Source organism: Hylaeus volcanicus, chromosome 7 (genome assembly GCF_026283585.1).
Source record: "Hylaeus volcanicus isolate JK05 chromosome 7, UHH_iyHylVolc1.0_haploid, whole genome shotgun sequence".
Taxonomy (NCBI): Eukaryota; Metazoa; Arthropoda; class Insecta; order Hymenoptera; family Colletidae; genus Hylaeus; species Hylaeus volcanicus.
This window is the reverse complement of record NC_071982.1, coordinates 7,387,639-7,407,351: the sequence shown is the minus strand read 5'-3', so window position 1 is coordinate 7,407,351 and position 19,713 is coordinate 7,387,639. Positions and strand designations below refer to the sequence as shown.

Below are 19,713 nucleotides of genomic sequence, written 5' to 3'. Positions count from 1 at the left end.
CGCATAAGATGCCAGATGTTTCTTATGAACTGAATACCTGAATTTCGTGTTACTATAGCTCTAATTGAGATGAAGCACATAAGGATACGTGTGTGTACCGAAGAAACCGTGTATTGATGATGATAATAGAGAATGTAGATAATATGGAAATGAAACAGTTCGAACATGCTGAAAATAACTCAGTATGTCTCTTGGACTTGTACATGAAGTGTATTTTAAGTATTGGTCCATTCATATCATTGTTTCATTGACTTTATCTTTAATTAATTCTAACAAGTTGCAAAGGTATATTTAAAAGTGTAAATATAAAATATAAAATATCTTTAGATAAGCATGAACAGCATAATAATAATTATAAGTCTATTGGAAACTAGTAAGTTCGAATATATATCATAATATATAACTCTCTAAATATTTGTTATTTGTTAATATTAATAATTATTTTTCAGTATCGCCTGCTATTGGAAATTTTGGATATAGTAAACGTAGTATATAGTATCTTGTAATATCGTATTTTTAATTAGCGATTATATTTTAAAATGTCTTTGTATTTTAGGTCAACATTTGTGGAGTAAGGATTTTAAGCTGTGCGAAGGAAAATTACAGTCTCCTGTATCCATATCGTCATTCAAATCATTTCCTCTTCCTTTGCCTGCACTCGAGGTAATCGGTTATCATGATTATCTTCCAGGACCACTACATTTAAAGAATAACGGTCACTCAGGTAATTTGATTTTTAAATAAACATTTGTAAACAAGTAGCAAAGACTAAATTAATTGTTTTTCCGTTATAAAATATTAAATTTTATATTGATTTGTTTAGTTGTTGTAAACATAAATAATAACGCAAGAAATATGTATTTGCCTTACATATTTGGTGCTAGTCTCGAAGTAAATCAAGAATACGAACTAGATCATTTACATTTTCATTGGGGTGCAAAAAATAACAGAGGATCCGAGCACGTTTTTAATGGTATCAGGTAATGATTATAAAATATACAAAGTTCGTTAGTATGGGTTTTAATTTTACTTAATTTTTTGTTGTTTTGTTCATTTTGTAGATACCCTATGGAAATGCATATAGTTCATAGAAATAAAGCATATTCGAATTTTTCTAATGCCTTAAATTACGAAAATGGTCTTGTGGTTTTAGGAATCTTTTTTCAAGTAAGTTTAAGATGCATCTAGATTCATTACTGACTGTTACATAATAAAACTTAGTTGCAGTTGGAAGATAACAAGTTGTTACATCCCATTTTAAATAATTTGAGAGACGTGCGATGGTTACATAAAGAAATAAAATTGCAAACACCTGTAACATTAGCTTCGCTGTTACCTCGCAATACAGATGTATTTTATACTTATAAAGGTTCGTTAACTACTCCCCCGTGTAACGAAGTGGTAACATGGATAATTTTCCCAACCCCTGTACTGATCTCTTTTAACCAGGTATCTTTTCAGTACTGTACAAGTTGCTCCTATCTACATCTATGAGTAATACATTCCAAACATTACATACTTTCAGCTGAATATGTTTAGACGACTTTCCGATGGAGAAGACGTATTAGCAGATAACTATAGAAAATTGCAAAATATAGGATTTAGAAAAGTGTACGTTAGAAGGTTGAATTCATCTCTGGCTACAACATACAATGCAACAGTTTTCAATGTCACGAATTTAGATTGGTTTTTGCATTGAATCGTATTTAACCAATTGTATCGTAATCAATGAAAAAAAAATTACTCCGTCATTTCGCTTTTGCTAGAAAATAAAATTAACACGTAAAACTTCTATAAAGTTAGCTTGTTTCTGGATAAAATAAATTGTAGTTTATTTTTCGAATAAATAATGTATCATCGAGGAACTATACTCCTGTTTTAACGTTCATTAAAGTTGCTGATTATTTAATTGCATTCGAAACAGTTGTTTTTAATTGAATTTTTGAATGGCTGTGTATACCTGATTATGTATGAGATTACGTAAAACGTGCGTTATCATTATCATGGGTAGTATAGCGTTCGGATATGGGAAATACACGTCTACACCCACGAGTATAATCAAGTATAATCACTATACTATAGTGCATTGCAGTGTGTACGTTGGTGCACGCCTGGTCAAGTGGTTGCAAGCAGCTAGAATGTGAAGGTGGAGTTTGTGAAATTAAATATACGCGTCATCGATGATATTACACTCTAATACGATGTCATTTTAACAGCGATACGATGACTATCAGTAACAATCTGGTGTAATCAATGATTCTTAAATAATTCGATGAGAGTTTTCGATAGTGTGTTTGGTGAATAATTTATATCGATAAAACGAACAATGACAATAATTATGTAGTAAATGAATCGCTACGATTAGGATTACGTAGTGGACGATTCTAATTACACGATATATATATATATTTCATCTTTTGAGGTTATGCGGTATTTTTTTTTCTACCGATCGATTTTACTTTTGATGCGTCAATCGGTCGCGGTTTAACCATAACAAATGTTGAATCCTTGTTGGTCGTTTTCGTGCTTATCAATTTTATACAACTCATCTGGCAGGGAATAAAAATCAACAATGGTTTTTGAATCGATCGTCGCAGAGCTCCTGAACAAGGTGCTGGGAGAATATATTCAAAATTTGGACTACACGCAATTAAAACTCAGTTTATGGGGAGGTATGCATCGTTAAATCTTTTGAATATTCTGTAGAAATCCTGAACACGTGTGACAATGCGATATTCCGTATATCTTTTACCTTTAATTGCAAGTTTGACGAAGCCCCTGATATTTAAAATAATTTCTTACTTAACACGTTTCGCATATGTACATGGATGTATTATTATTAGTACATCGATGTGACATCATCTTCTATTTATATTATCATCGTGTTCTTTATCTATATGACATCCGTTATATATACACGATAAATTATCGTGTACACATTTATGATTATTCATTGAATAACTTTTGTTTCTAGGTGATGTTGTATTAACGGATCTATTAATAAAAGAAACTGCCTTAGATGTGTTAGACCTGCCTATCAGATTGGAATATGGAAGATTAGGTTTATATATTATCTATGTTTATTTACCCAAAAAATTACAATGTTGAATATAGAGTATACTTTGCATTTCCCATAGGAAAACTTATATTGAAAATACCCTTCAAGGATATGTGGAATGGTCAAATCGACGCAGTGGTAGAGGAATTATTTGTGCTTATAGTACCTACAAGCCAGGTTGTATACGATGCAGAGAAAGAAGCGAAAGTACAGCTGGAAACTAAGCGGGCAGAACTCACGAGAGTTGAGAAAAGAAAACAATTAGCTGATACTAAATGTAAATCATTGTATAATTTTACATTTAAGATCACATGTATTTTTAACGTGTAATATTCTACTGATCTTTTACAGTGCAAGAAAAGTTAGATGATTCCATGATCGAAAAGCTCATCGCCCGTATGATAAAGAATATTCATGTCGAAATTAAACGTATTCACGTGAGATACGAAGATCATGTTTCGTTTAAAGATCATCCATTTTCGGTCGGTTTTACTCTCAATAAATTTATCTTAGAAAGTTGCACAGATTCTTGGAAGACGAATGGCAATTTAAAAGACATGTATGCCATTCCGCAAATTTACAAGGTGAACAGAACTAGTAAATGTATTATAGACGAATCCCGATAGTATTTGGAATAAAAAATGTTTTTTCAGTTATGTACATTGGATGGTTTGGCTGTATATCTTAATACAACTGTAGAACAATTTAGTAGTGGCACACACTCAAACTATTCGGATCTTTTTTACAGCGGTATCGCGACTATAGATTACAATCCACCTGGGTACCAATACTGTAAGCATAATTAATAAGAATACTAATATAATATACCACAGAGTAACTACACAATTGTTTCTGGTTTCCTTAGTATTGGGTCCAATAAATGTTAACGCAAAATTAAAGTTAAATCCAAAACCAGAGACTGATGGGAGTAATTATACTATTCCCAAGGTGTGGTTAGATTTAGAAATGCAGAAATTGAGGATCGGCTTGGCAAAAAGGCAATATCAAACACTGGTTCATTTGGGCGAAGGGTTGGACCAAGCTCAGAAAGCTGCACCGTATAGAAAGTACAGACCAAATCTTACATCATATAGAGGACACTATAAAGAATGGTAATAAACTATTATAAATGATATCATTATAGCAATAATTCCATCATAGGATAAACGACACGTTTGATAACGTATCGTAACTTTCAGGTGGCGCTTTGCGTATACTTGCATATTAGAGGAAACCGTGCGTAGAAATCGTAGGAATTGGAATTGGAATCATATGAAACAACACAGGGATCTTTGTCGCGAATATGCTAACGTGTACCAAACAAAATTAACGAGCAAGAAAGTTGCACAAGAAATAGAAGACTCTCTCACGAATTGCGAAAAGAAACTAGACATCTTCAATTTGGTTATCATTAGACAACAAATCGAAATGGAAGTGGAAAGGTTGGCAGAAAAAGAAAAAAACTTGAAAGCGAAGCGAGGCTGGTTTGGATTTCTATGGTCCGGTTCGCAAACGGAAGATACGGAAGATTTAAACTCGGCCGCTGCGATAATGCGGAAATTCGAACAGGCAATGACGCCGCAAGAAAAAGAAAAGTTATACAGAGCGATCGATTACCAAGAAAACACCGCGCCAGCCCATTATCCCGAAACATACGAAATGATCGATACCCGATTTCTCTTACACGAACTTCAAATTATATTCTTAGACATGACTAAAGAACATCCGTGTATTTTGGATCTTCAGCTCCACGCTGTTCAAGCGTGCTTCAAGTCGAGACCGTCTGCCAACGGCGTTTTAGTTACAGCATCCATCAATGAAATGAAACTTTTAGGAACGAAGCAAGACGAACACGTTCCGTCGCTTTTCAATTCTCACGAGCACAGCGCCGATTCCGTTTTGTTATCCGTATCGTACGAAAAGAATCCTCTCGATAAACTGTGCGGCGATCGCGTGATAGTGAGATCGACGTCCGTGGATATTATTTACGACGCACATACCGTAATAGAATTAGTAAATTTGTTCAAAGTACAAAACTCGTCGACGTTGAGTCAACTTCAAGCAGCCGCCGCGGAACAGTTGGAAGGCTTGAAGGAAATGTCGGCTCTAGGTTTGGAGCATGCTATCCAAAAACACTCGGTATTGGATATACAGGTCGACATGCAGGCGTCCCAAATAATCATTCCGCACGATGGGTTCTTCGACGATACAAAATCTCTGCTAGTAGTAAACCTCGGTAGTCTGAAAATGCATTCCTTAGAGAAAGAAAAAGATGGTAGGTCGAGCGTGACTGTTAAAGAGTTGATCAGCATGGGTAAAAGCGAGGAGGATGTATTGCTGCATCTTAGAGAGCACAGTTACGACAAATTCGTTTTAAAAATAGTCGATTTTCAAGTATTAGTTTCGCTACCGGGAGAGGAATGGCGCACAGTTGTATCTAAAGTAGACGATAATATGATGCTACTGCAACCGACATCGCTCGAGATCCAATTTCACAAATGCTTGATCACAGACGATCCTCTTCTTCCAAAACTCAGACTTATCGGTCAATTGCCGTCAGTTGTAATCAATATAACCAACAATCGCTTGTTGCAAGCTCTTTCTATAGCTCAGAGTATCCCATTTCCACAAGAAGACCAATCCGCGGATCTTCGGAAAGTTTCACTCAGCAAATCCGTTTCTCAGTTGTCTCTGTTGAAAGAGCTGAGCACGATTTCTAGCATCTCCGAGAAAAAGAAAGAGGCAGCTGTCCCGGTTAAGCAAACAACCGACTTGGAAATGAAATTCGAAATGAAAGAATTTACGCTGTTGGTCTCGTCTCAAAGAGACGGCGTAATAACCCCGTTTATGAAACTCGAGGTGTTGCAGTTGGAAGCAGAAATGGTGCAACGAACGTACGATCAAGAAATATTGCTGAGATTAGGTGGCGTTCAAGTGAAACAGCACTATAACGATACAGAAATATTTATGGTGAACACTCCCATGTCGTCTGGCAAAGACGAGTATCTGATAACGGTACAGTACATAAACGTAAATAAACGATCACCAGAATTCGCAACGAAGCACGGTTCTGTTATCAAATTATTGAAGTTGGAATTTACGACGTTGGACTTGTTGCTTCATCAGGAAGCTCTTATAAGCGTACTTCAGTTCGCAACTTACATGCAGGATCAAATGAACGCTATAACGACTAGTATGATCGAGAAAGAACGTCGTCTGCGTCCGCGACCGAGTCGTTTGACTTCTATTCAAGAAGAAACCTCCGCGTTCTTTAAAGAACAGCTTCAGAAACAAAAGATCAGAACGACGACGCCTCGTCGAAGAAGAACAACGATCGAGCACATAGATTTAAAGGTTCAGGCGAAAGTTGGGACTATATGCATGAAGCTTGTTAGCGATTGTAGAGAAATCTCTGCGTTCTATATCGGCGGTATCACCGCTGGATTTATAATGAAGACTTCTTACTCTCAAGCGAACGTTAATCTATCCTCCATCAGTATTACGGATCTTAACGCTGCTTCAGCTTATAGAGACATTCTGTCGGTGACAGAAGATACAGAATCTTTACAAATCCAAGCTACAATGTACAATATCGAACCATCGGACGTCGATAAGAATAACATGTCTATCACTGTCGTAATGGGATGCTATCGTATCGTCTTTCTAAATATGTTCGTCACTAGCATAATGAGTTTTCTGAATAATTTCCAAGCTGCTCAACAAGCTATAAAGGACGCCTCAGCGGCGGCCGCTGAGGCCGCGAGGACGAACATCAAAGACGTCCAGGAAAGTGCAGCCCGTATCGGACTCGCAGTAAAGATCAAGGCTCCAGTTATATATGTTCCGATGCATTCAAAGAGCAACCATTGTTTAACATTGGACATGGGTAACCTTACCATATGTAATATTTTTAAAAAGCTAGAAGTTAACAACGAAAGCGAAGATTACCCTGTCGTCGACGAAATGAAAATTGAATTGCAAAACTTGAAGTTATCCAGGTAATAATATGTAGATTTCAAAATCGAAGTTGTCTACGATATTCTTCCACCAGTTTCTCCTTAATATTATATTATCATTCTTACGATAGGGTGAAGTTGAACATGGAACAGTTCGCAGTGGAAAATGAAATATTGCTGTTGGAACCGGTTAGCTTCACGTTCCTTATCAAACGAAATTTATCGACTGCTTGGTTCACCGCTATACCAGACATCGATATGTCCGGAAGGTTAAATAAAATAAATGTGTTAATAAGCAAAGAAGATTACGTGACCGCGTTGAAAGTATTGGAAGAAAATTTAGGCGAAACAGCCGAAGATACGAAAGCTGTGCAAACTGTTGGTCAAACCGAGAAGAAACTCGAAGTAGAAGTTCTACAACATCATCAATCTGGTACGTTGAAACGTTTATGGAGTAGTGTTACGTTCAGTTATATTATATTATATTTTTGTTTGATTAGACAAATTCGAAGGGGCACCTGTAAGAAACTCGGAAGATACAGACTCTCAAGAACAAGTAAACGTTCACACGTCTATTAAATTGGAGTTCGTTATGGACAGTCTTGTGATCAGTTTATACACTGGAGGATCAAAAATGGTACTCTTTGTAGTTTCTTATTTATATTTGCGTTACGGTATACATGTAGAAATGTCAAAATAATTTACAGCTTCGATCGCAAAGTTCTCTTCTGCATCTACCAGAGAATGGATTGGCGAAATTCTGCTTGACTCATTTCGCATTGAAAAGTAGAATATTCGCGGATGGATTAATGGCAACCTCGATCCTTCTTATGAACTGCACATTGGACGACACGCGTCAAAACAGACAAGGCTCTCTTATCAGAATTATGGAACGAACGACAGCAGTACCTTCTATGGATGATATCGAAGAAGAATCCAAGTCTGTTCGCAGCATGTTGGACATGACTATTAGACAAAGTTCGAACGACATGTTCGGTAAGTTTCGTTCTGTATTTTAAATTCTTACTTTTTTACTTTACTACATAACTCTATATTTGCAGTGGATATTAGAGTCTTCTCCTTCAGCATAATCGTATCTCTCGATTACTTAATGAAAGTAAAGGACTTCTTCGCTATAGAAGAAACGCCGTCGAATAAAGCAGCGTCGCAAAATGTTCCGAAGAATTACAACGATCCAACGACGAAAAGGAAACAAACTCAAGCCGCACCGAGTAAAAAAATGTTCACGATTAATCTACACATCGAGAAACCAGATATCATTCTCCTCGAAGACATGGACGACATAGACTCGAATTGCATCATATTAAATGTAATAAATATCTATTTGATGATAATTCGATTAGAAATTTCACGTGTCACGTTATTCATATTGTGTTAATACTGTATTTTAAGACCGAGCTGTTATTAAAAGTACGCTTGATAGGGGAACATCAAGTAATATCGGGTTCCATAAAGGACTTGTCGATTTTAGCTGGTATATATAATCCGCAGAAGAGAAGCGATTGGATATATCAGGTAAAAAATTCTATTTTACATATCGATGATACAAGATATTAAGGTGTAAATTTTCTGAAGGTTCTAAGGCCGTGTAGTATTAGCGTAGCGGGTTCTACACCGGATGAAAAAGGACTTCACATCGATATTTGTTGCACCGATATTCATGTATCAGTTTCCCCAGGTAATTTACTGAGTTAAAAAGCAAGAGTCGAAGTAGAAACCTTTAACCTTTATGAATATTTACAGGTGTCATAGAAATATTGAATAAAGTAGTTCATACTGCTACGAAAACGGAAGTAAAGGACGAGGAAGTCGTGATTTCTGAGCCAAATCATAAAGGATTATGGATTATAACTCCGTACGACGAGAGCGACTTTTGGTTTTTAAAAACAGGTCAATCGGATTCTCTAGTATAAATAATTTCAAATGAATTTAGTTGAAAACGAAAGAACTCACGTATTACTCTTTCATTTTATAGAAGTAGGAGTAGAAGCTGTAGAAGATTTTATGTTTACCGATCGCGGAGATGTTACGCTCTACAAACCAGAGTTGGCGATCATTTCCGCGCCAACAATTTTATTCACGTTGGAAGCAGGTGTCGGCAATAAAACGTTACCTATGCTTCTGCTTCATATTGGGTTTCAAAGTAACGTTAACGATTGGAGCTCGAAATCCGTAAGAAACGTTAAAGTAACTAAGTATATTTTCTTATCAATTTATTAATTGATAAATGTTTTTAGATGAGCATAGAGGGTACAATGTCGTTGATTATGGCATATTATAACAGTCGTCTAGCATTGTGGGAACCATTGATCGAGCCCATAGAGGGAACCAGAAACGGCAAACGAATTTCAACGCCGTGGGAACTCAAAACTAAAGTAACGCGTTCGCTGTTATAATCTCGAATTATCCGTTGATGTTAATAACTTTTATAACTTCAATTCAATTATAACTTTGTCCTCTAGATTCAATTTAACGAAGTGATGGTGGATTCCAGAGGAGCGAGCATAATGAGCCCGACTTCCGATAGCGAACCGGAAGAATTACATCAAACTGCTAAAATGTCTATCGACATAATATCTACTGTAAGTTGATAAGAAAAATTATAATTAATACGTTCGCTATTCTAATCGAATATTTACGATGCCAGGAAAACTTGGAAATAACCGTAACGAAAACTTGTCTGGACGTCCTCAAACAACTCGGCAACGCGTTTTCGTCCGCAATGGAAGCCAGCGAAAAAGGAACACCGAAAAGTCTCTCGCCCTATGTACTCAAAAACGAGACTGGTTTGGCGATCGTTTTAGATTTGGAACGCAGCCACTTTAAGGTCTTGCATTAACCTCTCGAGATTACAAAATTAAAGTTATGGTTAGTAAAATGTTCACAAACAAAGAATTGCCGTAGGTCTTCGATGACGGGTCAAAAATGACGAATGATAGCGCGGTTGCGTATATGGAAGTGATTCTTGAATCTGGAGCGTCGATAGAGCTCGCTCCGAAGACAACAAAAACTGATATACCTTTGCTCGACCAAGTGAAAACTGAATCGATAGAAGAAAGAGAAGACGACAAGTTCATTATTTCGGTAATACACTTGGATATCGTATCAATGTTACATTTTTTAGTATCAACATAATATCGTATAATTTCTTCAAGTTCAAAGAAATTGGAGGTACTCTGGCTATACCCGTATTAAGAGCTGATAAGAGGTTCTTTTCCTTGAGATATCGAAAAGAAAGTTCCGAGGAGTGGGGCATCGTCTCCGACGTTGTAGTCGACGATGGAAGTACCATTGTTACTCTCAGAAGCATCCTTCAGGTGAAGTTATAGTTTTATTACTGGCTTCGACATTTTCTCCGATGGTTTTTTCATACTATTTTAATTTGTTTCAGGTGCATAATCATTTCAGCGAACCGATATCCGTATATTATATGACTAAACGCGGGAACGAAGTCGAATGCGTGGGCACCGTCGCGCCCGACAGCAAATTAAATCTTCCGTTAGACGCTGTATACACTCCAACGAATTGGCTGTTTTTCAGCGTCGAAAAGTAATTAATATATTTACGATTAAACTTTCTTTCGTAATTTAATTATCATTTACAAATACATCTAATTTGTGTATAGGTACATGGTTTCGATCGAACCATTCGTATGGAAAGATCTCCAAAAAACTGTCTCTATGACCAAACTTTTAAAATGCGAAAGTCGAACGAAACAAGAAGTCGTTGAACCATTTTATATAAAGGTAATTAGTTCAATTACGCGCGTTTGTTATTCAAATCTGTTGAAGTTTAGCTGACACGTTTATTTTTTTCTGTATTTCTATCCTTTTTACGGAAAATGTTACACTGTATAATACATGGCACAAGTATCACTCCGTGCGTTTAAACGTACCACGTTCTCTATATATTCAGCGGTGATACAGTGAACCAGATAATTAATTTTAACTTTATAATGAAAGGTTTTGTTTGAACACCTACATACTTCCATAAGCAGCAGTTTTTATTTTTAGATATTTTTCGTGATGATTGTGGTTGGTAGTATTTTATATAATGATAACAATATTGGCTTATTATTGAATGCTATTAACTGGCGATCCATATTCTGTCGTTTCGTTGATCACGTCAAGCATCTTTGCTTCAAAACTTTATCCTCAGAACACCCAAAATATCTGGAAGCACCTATTCAGGTACTGCCGTTATTCTAATTAGTTTGAGAGAGGTTTGTCATCTAGTGTACGTTGGATATCGAACAGATATGCATTTTCATTATCGCTGTTAGATAGTTGATATTATATTAAATGTGAATGCAATAAACAATACCGTAGTACAATCGCTAGCTGTGTTATACTAATAACATGTATCGATAACAGACAAACATAAAACGAAAGAGTTAAATCATTTGTGTACTAAACGCAATCATTCTTTTACTTTAAGAAATCGACATAGACCATATTTACATTAGTGTTCATTATAATATGTTTATTGCACGTATTTTATATTTCATTCGTGTTACGTATAATGAATGTTATTGTTATGCTGTAATGTTGAGAGTACTGTATACCACTTTAGATCGTTGTATGAAGAATAGAGTAACGTAGTAGAAGAAAAAATAATGCAGGCGTTTAGGAAGAGATTTAAAGGATTTTAACAAACTGCTACAACGTTTACAGGTTGTAGGTGAAATAGAGCAGGTTTACTTTGAAAATACTAGCCGACACACGATGGCAAGTACCATTTACAACGTTCACTTGTATCCATCCGTGTATTTCAAGAATTTCTTGCCTATCGATATTATTGTATGTTTACCTGGAGCCGTTCAAGAGAAGCTTTTAGAAGCAAGCATGTCTTATCAAATACCTACAATTGATCCTGGGAATTCTCATATAATCATAAAGGTGAGCGAGTTATAATCAGGCCTACGACTATTTTCGTATTTATAGAACTCGTTCAACTTCTGTTTTATGTGTAATCGTATTGTTACAGTTACCAAATTACTTAGAAAAGGATTGGTCCTGTCGAGGCGAAATAATAGCGAATCCGCCCGAATTTTCAGTTTGGTCCTTCGAGTCTTTCGACAGCGCGCAAAAGGTCGTGTTGGACTTAGGAATGCATACATCGTACAAACATGGATCTATCGTCATGGCATTGTATTGTCCATTTTGGATGTTGAATAAAACAGGTCTAATGTTGTCTTACAGAGTAAGTAACGATACGATAATAATTTTTTATAATATTCATTTACAGCCTGTCCAGCTTTAATGTACATTTCGCTTATTGTCATACTTGTATATCTTTTTTATTTTTGTATAAACGTATCCCGCAGTAAGTTTCATTTTCGTAGAATAGCGTTCCGTATATTATACATAATATTTTAATAGATCAGTTACAAAGTATTAAACAAACCTTGTTAAGGTAATAAGATATTTAAAAATATCCTAATGATACACTAGAGGTATTCCGTTTACAATTTTGCAACATCAGTATAAAATGTTCCAATTTATTTTATTAGAATAACAATCGTAACGATGCTGTTAATTTGTATTAGCTATTTAGTAGCGACGCTTGAGTTCGTTATTTTGCGCAATATGTAAGAATTGTGTTGTATCGTGCATGCTGAAAGTAGTATAATGTTGCAAATTGTTGAATTCCTGTACGATTTTATTCACTACTCACTTAATAAATTATTTTACAGAAATCAAGTAAGGGTTCTAAAGAACACTCGAGTCCGATCAAGGTAGTGATTTCATGTTACAGTATACTTTCCTGCTATGAACGTAATACATGCTAGAAAAAAAAAAATGTAGTCGTTGCTAACGGTTTAATTTAAGAACTGTATAGATTGGAATTATTTTGAAAAGTGTATTTCATTTCGATTCGAGAAACGATCATTTTTAATTTTGTAATTATTATTTGAGTTGAACTCGAATTTTTCGCTCTTTGATGTAACGATAGCGGCATGTTGAATCTTGTCATATCGATCGTAACGCTCATGGGTGGAACCGTACATTTTACACAGCTTTCATATATTTGGGAATAACTAATTTCGTTAACAACGATTTTTAAGAATACATAAAAAGGTATCTTTCAGAGTTTGGTTTGTGTCATGAAACCCCGTCGGCAACGCGTAGAATACAGGAAGAAGAAAGCACGTTCGGTGATACATTACTTTCATTTTATATTGGTGATGTTGGTTTAATCTCATTATACTTTGGAGTCAAGTCTTAATACAATTCATCAAATTGGATGAATCATATGTGTTTAAATTCGTTGAGGCACTAACTCTGTTTCACATTGCGGTCGTTGCTTCTTTACTAACAAAATACATCGATATTTCATTGCTAAGGAAACAGTGATCACCCGCTACGCATAATTACGATAAATTATCCATAATTCTCCGATAATTGGATTTCGTTCGCGTTGAATTTATTTTATCGGTTCGCTTCCAACGCTGCATCGCTATAATCTTGCAACATTACGCATACTTTTACATGTTAAAAATAAACAACTATCGCTTATCCTCTAATTCTGCAGTACTTACACGTGTATACATTTTATTCGATGCAATGTATATTTATTTAATTCTATATTTAAGGCATGATCATCACAGTAACGGATTGCTAGAAATATTGCAAGAATCTAATACCGCAAAGCTTGTAAATAAATACAGCAAGTAATGTACATGAAACTTGAAACAAATTTATTTTCTTTCCATGAAAAAAGAAAGAAAGACGAAAGCTGAAAAGATATATGCTCATAAGTTCGAGCGAATTTTCAGGAATAAAGTTATCTGGTGTTGGCAAACTGATGTTCATTGTAATTGTTTGCGTAATAGTGTATCGTATAATATTGTTGTTCTAATTGAACAATGTTGTACACATGTGGAAATATTAAAGTCAATTGTATATTGGTTGCACGTCACACGCAAAATATTTTCACACGATGCTGACACGGAAGTTTCATTCTACGAATGTTTTCAGGGAGGTGATGACTATTTGAACGTATTGTATCATCCTGAAAACTTTAAAGGACCGATATTATTCTCGTTTCGTTCCAAAGTATTCTTCGGTAAAAAGAAGGCAATGATCAGAGTGGAAGACGGCGAATGGTCTGAGAAATTCTCGATAGATGTTGCAGGAAGCCAGGGAGTAGTCGTTTGCAGATACAACGGATTGACGTACCAGGTCGCTATATAATTAATATAATATTGCGTTTTAAACACAATGTTAAGAAACAATTACTTTTACGCATTGCAGATCGGAGTTCACAATCAATTCACCTACAATTCTTTAACGAAACAAATTACGTTTACTCCGTATTATGTCCTTATAAATAATTCCAATTTTTTGATGGAGTGTCAAGAGGGTGACAGACCAGCTGATCCCATGATGAAGGTACGCAAGAAGTAAAATAATTGTGAATTTTATATTTACGACAAAACATTGTATTTATTACTTTTGTGTTGTATTTATTACTATTTATAGGTACCACCTGGTGAATGCACCGCTCTCTGGCCTCGTTCTGAAAGCGAACAGAAGACCTTGAGAGCCAAGGTTGCAAGCGAACCCGAGAAAACACCGCCGTTCGTTTATACGGATAGTCATACAACTTTACTAAAATTAGATAACAAGGTTCGTCTCTATAGAATGTTTTATCAAAATTAAACTGAACGTTCGCAAGTGTGAACAATATCCAAATTTGTTCAACAGTATGGAGGGATCAACGTGGATATCCAAATAAGCGAAGGAGGAATTTACATTTCTCTTTCTGCATACACTTATGGAAATGCTCCAGCCCTAATTATTAATCACACCTCGCACACTATTCAATTTTGGGAAAAAGGTTCATTGAACGTCAGGTACAATTTATTTTTTGAGAAACTCGCAGAACTCTGTTTAAAATTATACTAATGTCTATAAGAATCTTAATTACTTTTCAGATCCGTGCAGTCGTTTAATAGAATGTTTTACACGTGGGAGAACCCAGCAGGTCCGCGAAAGTTAGTATGGGAAGATAGTAATAAGAAAGAAATCGAAGATACTGTACGAAAGGTAGAAATTTGATGTTTAGGACGATTTTAGAATGTAATACTCGGCGCTACTAGAAGTTGTATTTTTTTAGGACATTCTAGGCACTTTTCAATTACCAGATCTCGAGGAAGAAGTGTTTTACGTATCGTTTTTGGATGGTCCCCAACGAATACTTTTGTTCACGGCGAACATGAAAATCGCGGAAGACTGTCAGCTACTCGGTGATCTCGAAGTCATAGAACAAGAAGTAACGCTGAGTATTCACGGAATTGGACTTTCGCTTGTTAACAATATAACGAGATCGGAATTATTGTACATGTGCATAGCTAGGTAGATCGTTGATACGCTGATACTAATTCACGATGACTATTTTATCGTAGTTTTAACGGTTTTTATTGTACAGCTCCGGCATTATATGGGAAACGAGCAAATCCCCCTCTCATCGTTGGCGTGGCATAAGTATAAGAGAGGTAAACATCATCGAAGAAGGTTACCAAAACTATATACGAGAAGTACAAATAGGAAAGAACCTATCGCACAGAGTAATGCTCGAACCAAAATTGGAGGTAAGAAACATCAGGTGTTTCGATCGATATTGTATCTACTATAAGAACGATTCATTGCAGGTCGACTATTTGAACATGGAAATGTTCAAACCGCACCACAGATTTCTGCGACGTACGTTTCAAACTGGCCTATGGTTACAGTATAGAACCTCGGCGCATCAAGTGCAGTTGCATGCAAAAATCAACAGACTTCAAATCGACAATCAACTTTCGGATTGCGTTTTCCCAGTTATATTAGCTCCAGTTCCGCCTCCGAAGAGTGTCACGCAAAGTATCGGTAAGTTTGTCGATTAAAACATTAGTACTCCAAGGAATTTGCCAAAAATATTCCTGTTTTGTTACAGTAATGAAACCATTCGCTGAGCTCAGTATGGTTAAACGCTTGTTAGAGCACAGCAGCGTTCAACAGTTTCAGTATTTTAAAGTTCTCATTCAAGAATTCCACGTGAAAGTGGATATCTTATTTATTAACGCGATAATGGGGCTGTTCGAAACGAACGAAATGAACGACGCGGAAGCGGTAAGGTGTATTATGTGCGCGAATTGTCTGGAATACTGAATGGAATACTGAAACATTAAATTCACTTTTATATTTTAGAGCGAATTATTTAAACTGGACATGAAATTGGTGGACGAGCCTTTAATGTACCACATCAATTTAATCACTACAGCGGAACAGAAGAATTTCTTCGATTTACTTCATTTCTCGCCGTTGAAGGTTTGCTTTTTACACTCGAAACCAATGGTTTCCCAACATTTTCGAAAGCATTTTGTTTACTCCTTTCAGATTCACATAAGTTTTTCGATGGCTGGCAGTAATAGCGGCCCCTCCGCGGTACCTCAAGTATTAAATGTGTTATTGCAAGGAATTGGTGTCACTTTAACCGACATTAACGACATTGTTTTCAAGTAATTCGTACTTACATTTCTAATTCGATTAACCCAGATTTAACCCCTTATTATATTTCTCTTTGTCTTCGCAGATTAGCGTATTTCGAAAGAGATTACGTTTTCATGACCAATAAGCAACTAATTTCCGAAGCAACGATGCATTACGTAGGGCAAGCGATCAAGCAAGTATACGTCCTCGTGTTGGGACTCGACGTGATAGGCAATCCCTATGGCCTCGTCGTCGGTACCATGAAAGGTATCGAGGATTTGTTTTACGAACCTTTCCAAGGTGCTATACAAGGACCTGGAGAATTCGCCGAAGGCCTACTATTTGGCGTGAAGAGCATGTTGGGTCACACGGTCGGAGGAATGGCTGGAGCAGTTTCTAAAATAACTGGAGCAATGGGTACATCTTCCAACTATACTATCTTAATCTTTAAAGGTGATTTAAATAAATTTATTGTCATTTTTATTCCAGGCAAGGGCATAGCTGCTTTAACTTTCGACAAAGATTACCAAAGAAAGCGACAAGAGCAACTCAACAAGCAACCCGCCAACTTACAGGAAGGTCTTGCTCGTAGTGGAAAAGGCTTGGTGATGGTACGTTAGATTGCAGAATAAAATTAGAAAATTCTCTTAAAAGGGAAATGTATCGTTCATCGTGTACATCGCTCTAGGGTGTGTTCGATGGTGTAACTGGCGTAGTAATGAAGCCTATATCGGGTGCTAAGGAAGAAGGAGTAGAAGGTTTCTTCAAAGGCTTTGGAAAGGGTGTCGTTGGTCTCGTCACCAGGCCAACCGCTGGTGTCATAGACTTCGCGAGCGGATCACTTGGAGCAGTGAAACGGTACACAAAAATTAATTATTACAACCTTGTGTCAGTAATTACAATTATTATCGATTCTTTTAGCGCGACTGAGTTGAACGAAGAGGCAAAAAGAGTAAGACCACCTAGATTTTTCCAACCAGACAATTTAGTTAGACCATTTATACGGGAAGAAGCCGAGGGACACAAGATTTTAAATGTAAGCGTTACTTATTATAACGAAGTTAATTAATTTCAAGCCATTTTACCACGTAATCGTGTCAGCAGGAACTGGAGAAAGGGAAATACGCAAACACCGACATATATTTTTACCACGTATACATTATCAAGGATGTTGTATTGCTTACCGACAAGAGAATAGCGTACATAGAACACAGCGATTTATTCGGCGGATGGCGGGTTAGTATAATTTTAATATCGCTTCTATCGATATTTCTCGATACTTTTTTAACATAATTTCTTAGGTGGATTGGACTTACACGTGGCAGGAAATTAGCGAGTCGCCGAAGGTAGTCGATAGAGGAATTCAGATTTTTATAAAAGATAACAGTAAGAGAAAGAAGTTCGGAAACATATTTGGTAGCGCAAGCCAATCGAGAATAATTTTAATACCTGATCACAATACGAGACAGGTCAGTAATTTAGATGATCATTTATTCACTTAATATATATAAAAAGTAATAAGAGATACATATTTTCGTCGTCTCCGCAGCTTTTATACAATAAGATAAAGGAGCAGATCAATCAATCCGGATTATAATGTCAGCAAAGGCAAGGATCGAAGTAGATGACACGTACAATAGATACTTTAACTTAAATACAGTTAATGCAACTAATAGTGCCTGGCGTTGTAAACTTATATTAAGCTTTGCAAAGGGAAACTTAACAAATTCTATACATTATGAAAGTTTTCTATACACACTACTCACAAGACTGATGTATTGATCGGAGTCAGCCGAAGGTAGAGAAGGATCAGTATATAGTTTTATATTTATTATTCTACTAATTTCGCTTTTAAAATTCTCAAATTTTTGATCACCTAACACTATTTTCTACCAGTGAACACCGACTTTACAAATTACTTCTTATATTTTCAATTAACGTGTATAATAGCAATAATTACGTTATTGCGTATTACATAGATGATGGAGTATTTGAGCTCGAGATAATAATGTTGCAATGATACTTAGATATTTCGTTATTTTCATATACGATGTTACAGGTAGAGATCAATAGAAAGTCGTAACTAATCGTAAACTGCAATTCCACAATAATTTCGAAAACAATTGTTACAAATTCATTACAGTGGTGACTTTAACTTTGATATTATAAATTAAGGAAGCATAATTTTAGTACATTCGAACGACTTTCAGTGGTGGATTGTTAAGTTCTACTGTCATTGTAGAATAATAATTTGTTTTTGATTTTTTTTTTTACCACGTTGTTTCATAGAATATAAATCAAAACGGTATTTATACTTGTACGTAAAAATGCAAACCTGAGAGAATGCGCACATCTTAAGTTCGATTAAACTTCTGTATGTACCTGCCTAACTGTGTTACCATTGTACATATACGTACAGAATATTTCTAAACGTATTTATTATTATTTACATTGCATACGATAATTATTTTTCTTACATATACATCACCAAAATTGAATAGTAAGTTCGTGTGTTTTCACATACGATACCGTAGATTCTTTTATACAGTTTGTTACTTGGTTTATATACCATATAAAATGATATATTATATCGAGACTAATTATAATAACATTCGTATTTTTAATATTGTGCATTGCGCGTACTTAGAAGCAGTCTGCACGATCGTTGGTAGCACGTAACTATTGTTAGACAACGTGTAAGTTAAATATATATATATATATATTATTAAAGTGGAAGAATCTTCCACGATTTATAGGTCATACACGTTACTGTACAATTTGAATTACCTTTAAACCAAATGAACTATTTAAAATACGTTGTCACTGAAGAAAAATATATCTGCATTGTGTTATATATTATTTGTACAAAACGATATGTACTATATTAAGAAAATTAAACTAACATTTGCTTTGCAATACTTTCCTTATGTAAACAATAACAAACGTTAACTCTTATCTCGTTTAACAGTTGTTGATAATATTTGTACGTTCATTTGTTTGTTTACGAATGTTTGACGTTTACGTTTATATGAATATTTAAAATAAATAAAATATGGAAAGAGGCAAGAATAAACACACACGGAGGATAAAGTGACAATTACTTTCTACTTAATCGTAAATATTAAAAAGTAATATCGATTTCAACTATAAAGTTATACATGGACAATTAAAATGGAAGTTTTAATTTCGTATATATATATAC

The 19,713-nt window shown here is 35.6% G+C and overlaps 2 protein-coding genes across 7 annotated transcripts; both read left to right on the top strand.

Annotated features, from left to right (window-relative positions):
* Window positions 1-8: 8 nt before the first annotated feature.
* LOC128880538 (carbonic anhydrase 2-like) lies at window positions 9-1,914 on the top strand. 3 transcript variants are annotated; one of them, XM_054130751.1, is made up of 7 exons: window positions 9-373; window positions 450-479; window positions 557-724; window positions 824-980; window positions 1,062-1,167; window positions 1,222-1,449; window positions 1,526-1,914. In XM_054130751.1, exons 1-7 carry the CDS (start codon window positions 334-336, stop codon window positions 1,697-1,699), a joined length of 903 nt encoding a protein of 300 aa, XP_053986726.1. In that variant the 5' UTR covers window positions 9-333; the 3' UTR covers window positions 1,700-1,914. The 3 variants fall into 3 exon arrangements, with proteins under 3 accessions (XP_053986726.1, XP_053986727.1, XP_053986725.1); XM_054130752.1 differs by having other exon boundaries at window positions 450-485; window positions 1,228-1,449; XM_054130750.1 differs by having other exon boundaries at window positions 450-485.
* A 136-nt stretch (window positions 1,915-2,050) lies between these two features.
* LOC128880534 (intermembrane lipid transfer protein Vps13) lies at window positions 2,051-19,365 on the top strand. Of its 4 annotated transcripts, XM_054130739.1 has the most exons (45): window positions 2,051-2,672; window positions 2,975-3,061; window positions 3,138-3,335; window positions 3,410-3,642; window positions 3,712-3,850; window positions 3,924-4,170; window positions 4,258-7,056; window positions 7,146-7,447; window positions 7,515-7,651; window positions 7,722-8,010; window positions 8,076-8,344; window positions 8,428-8,550; window positions 8,611-8,713; window positions 8,779-8,925; window positions 9,011-9,207; window positions 9,273-9,410; window positions 9,498-9,617; window positions 9,683-9,862; window positions 9,940-10,119; window positions 10,191-10,352; window positions 10,427-10,584; window positions 10,661-10,781; window positions 11,049-11,225; window positions 11,709-11,933; window positions 12,022-12,237; window positions 12,731-12,772; window positions 13,127-13,192; window positions 14,016-14,219; window positions 14,292-14,429; window positions 14,520-14,666; window positions 14,745-14,893; window positions 14,975-15,086; window positions 15,157-15,395; window positions 15,469-15,631; window positions 15,692-15,908; window positions 15,976-16,151; window positions 16,230-16,349; window positions 16,419-16,540; window positions 16,615-16,928; window positions 17,001-17,122; window positions 17,200-17,369; window positions 17,433-17,547; window positions 17,616-17,747; window positions 17,813-17,980; window positions 18,061-19,365. In XM_054130739.1, exons 1-45 carry the CDS (start codon window positions 2,573-2,575, stop codon window positions 18,106-18,108), a joined length of 10,011 nt encoding a protein of 3,336 aa, XP_053986714.1. In that variant the 5' UTR covers window positions 2,051-2,572; the 3' UTR covers window positions 18,109-19,365. The 4 variants fall into 4 exon arrangements, with proteins under 4 accessions (XP_053986714.1, XP_053986718.1, XP_053986716.1 ...); XM_054130743.1 differs by lacking the exon at window positions 11,049-11,225; XM_054130741.1 differs by lacking the exon at window positions 13,127-13,192.
* The last annotated feature ends 348 nt before the right edge of the window (window positions 19,366-19,713 follow it).